Genomic DNA, 2,786 nt, shown 5'->3' on the forward strand with positions numbered 1-2,786 from the left:
CTGAGGCAGAAGGATCGCCAGAGTCCAGCAGGTCGAGGCTGCGGTGGCCGGGAGCGGCCATTGCACTCCAGTCTGGGTGGGTGACTGAGTGAGACTCCAACTCAAAAAAAACCAAAAACCAAAAAAAACTTTTAACAATAGTGAAAATAAGAGGATGGTGGTAGGGAAACAGTTTGAAAGAAGAAAACTTGCTAACCTGTTGATTTGGGTGTTTTAGGTGGCAAAATTAAATGATGCTGAAAAGGAGCTGTCTGAAATTTCTGAGAGGCTGAAAGCCTCAAACAAAGGTGAGTGTTTTATGAGATATGAATTAATATGCTATATATAGTGCACTGTGCTGGGCTCTGGTGCTACGTTGTTTGGTAGCTATGGCATCCAGAATAGCGCCTTCCTAAGGAGCATCATAGCATTTAAAAAAATATACTTTTTATTTTAAAGACGTGGGGTACAATTCAGAATTAGGTATATAAGTGGGCATCGTACAGGGAAGGTTTGGGCCTCCCTTTGGTCCCTACTTTGGCATCATAGCATTTGAGATCCAGAAAGAACATTAAAAATCATTTGGCCTAACCTTTTTATTTAGTAGTTGAAGGTAGTGAAGCCCAGCCCAGTGACTTCTCAACATCTCACAGCTGTAACCTGTTTCCTTGTTCTTATTATCAGTGATGTTGTCTGTCCAGCTTTATGTCAGTGACCTTTCTTTTTCTTTTTAAAGAAAAACAGGTTGATTGAGTATGCTGCAAGGGAGCAAGCAATAAGGGAGTTGTCCACCTATCAGTGACTTTTCTATGGAAACTTTGACTGAATTTGAAAGTATTTGCTGCCATCTTTGATAACATGTATCATCCCTTTGTTGGACAGCTCTATCAGAGTCGCCATCTCAGGACTCCTTAGATGCATTCATGTCAGAAATGAAATCAGGGAGTGCTTTAGATGGTGTATCCCGGAAGAAACTTCACCTGAGAACATTTGAACTGAGGAAAGAACAACAGAGACTGAAGGGGTTAATAAAAATTGTAAAGCCAGCAGAGATTCCAGAACTAAAAAAGTAAGTAAGTCTTAGTTATATTTGGAACTTTAAATAAGCATGGTAGCATAGATAATGTTTTCAATTATCCCTTTATTTTATTAGATAATCATTATAATAGAAATCTAGCCGGATGTGGTGGCCCAAGTCTGCAATCCCAGCACTTTGAGAGGCAGAGGTGAGAGGATTAGCCTGGCATGGTGGCACACGCCTGTAGTTCTTGCTACTTGGAAGGCTTAGGCAGAAGGATCGCATGAGCCCAGCAGATCGAGGCTGCATTGGCCGGGAACATGCCACTGCACTCCAGTCTGGGTGACAGTGAGACTCCAACTCAAAAAAATAAAATAAAACATAATGTACACAAAGCTAATTTCCTGAATATATGAAGACTCCTGAGTGATAAGTAGACACTCAGCCACCCAGGAGAAAATTGGGTGCCAGCTGGGCTCGGTGACTCAGCCTATATTCCCAGCACTTTGGGAGGCCGAGTTGAGTGGATTGCCTCAGCCCGTGAGTTTGAGACCAGTCTGGGTAACTTGGTAAGACCTCATCTCTACAATAAATAACAAATTAGCTGGGCATGGTAGCGTGTGCCTGTAGTTCTGGCTACTTGGAAGACTGAGGCAGAAGGACCGCAGGAGCCCAGCAGGTCGACGCTGGGATGGCTGTGAGCGTGCCACTACACTCCAGCCTGGGTAACAGAGTGAGACTCCAACTAAAAAAAAAAAAGAAAAGAAAATTGGTCGCCAACTTACAGGCCACAGAAAAAGAGATAAAAATAACTCTTAAGTATTTACAAAATGCTCAACTTCAGCATAATAAGAGAAATACAAATACTACACTGTAATGCCATTGTTTTACCTGTGAATTGTATGAAGACTCATTAAGTGTGATTGCACACTGCTGATGAAGCTGTGACGAGGAGGCATTTCTCTGAGTTGCTCATTGAAGGACAAATTAGTATATTCTCTATGGAAGACAGATGGACAGTATCTGTCCTGATGACAAATGCACAACATTCCTTTCATTTCTAGGAATTTGTCCCACACATACTTCTGCATTACAGCATTGTCTATAGTGGTGAAAGATTAGAAACTCCTAAATGTTTATCAAAGGGGATGGGTTAAAAAATTCAGTAGATATAATAGAACACTATATAGCTGTAAAAAATATTTTAAAAAGAGGCATCTGTTTAAGTAAGATGTGGAAACAGGATCAAGATAGATTAAGTAACAGAAACAAGGCACAGAGCAGTGTGTGCTGCAGACCCAACTGAGATGATGGTGTGGGGAAGCCTAGGTAGGTAAGTGGGGCATTGCTGGTGTGTGCATCATCTGTTTAGGGCAGGTGACATGGCGAGTGCTCTCAGGGGAAATGGACGTGGGAGGAGGCACGCAAGACAGGTGGCCAAGAAACTGGGCAGAGTGGCTCCATGGGTGCCTGAGGGCCCCCCCCCAGATCCTGGGGGTGGGGTCTTAGGCTCTTAGAACCCACTCCATTGATACAGGCCATCCATGCCTGGGGGTGGGAGGGGTGCACTGCTGTTTCCTGAAGAGAGTACAGGTGTGAGCCTGTAGCTGCTGGTAGCTGGTTGACCTAGAAAAGGGAGGGGCACCCACAGCCACTGCTGCATCTCCAAAAAGACACAAAAATGAATCACACTGATTACAGGGGTGGCGGGGGCGGGGGCAGTAGAGAACTGGTGGCTAGGGGACAGCATGTCTCCACTGCACTTTTTTTTTTTTTTTTTTTTTTTTTT

General features: G+C 43.7%; 1 protein-coding gene across 1 annotated transcript in view; it reads left to right on the top strand.

Annotated features, from left to right (window-relative positions):
- The window catches only part of SLC4A1AP (solute carrier family 4 member 1 adaptor protein), a 32,081-nt gene that overhangs the window by 15,414 nt on the left and 13,881 nt on the right, over positions 1-2,786 (top strand). The window contains exons 6-7 of the mRNA XM_008072756.2: positions 218-287; positions 862-1,048. Coding sequence (XP_008070947.1) covers positions 218-287; positions 862-1,048 — 257 coding nt within the window. The remainder of the gene's footprint in view (positions 1-217; positions 288-861; positions 1,049-2,786) is intronic.

Source organism: Carlito syrichta, unplaced genomic scaffold (genome assembly GCF_000164805.1).
Source record: "Carlito syrichta isolate Samal-C Ts95f unplaced genomic scaffold, Tarsius_syrichta-2.0.1 Scaffold315403, whole genome shotgun sequence".
Taxonomy (NCBI): Eukaryota; Metazoa; Chordata; class Mammalia; order Primates; family Tarsiidae; genus Carlito; species Carlito syrichta.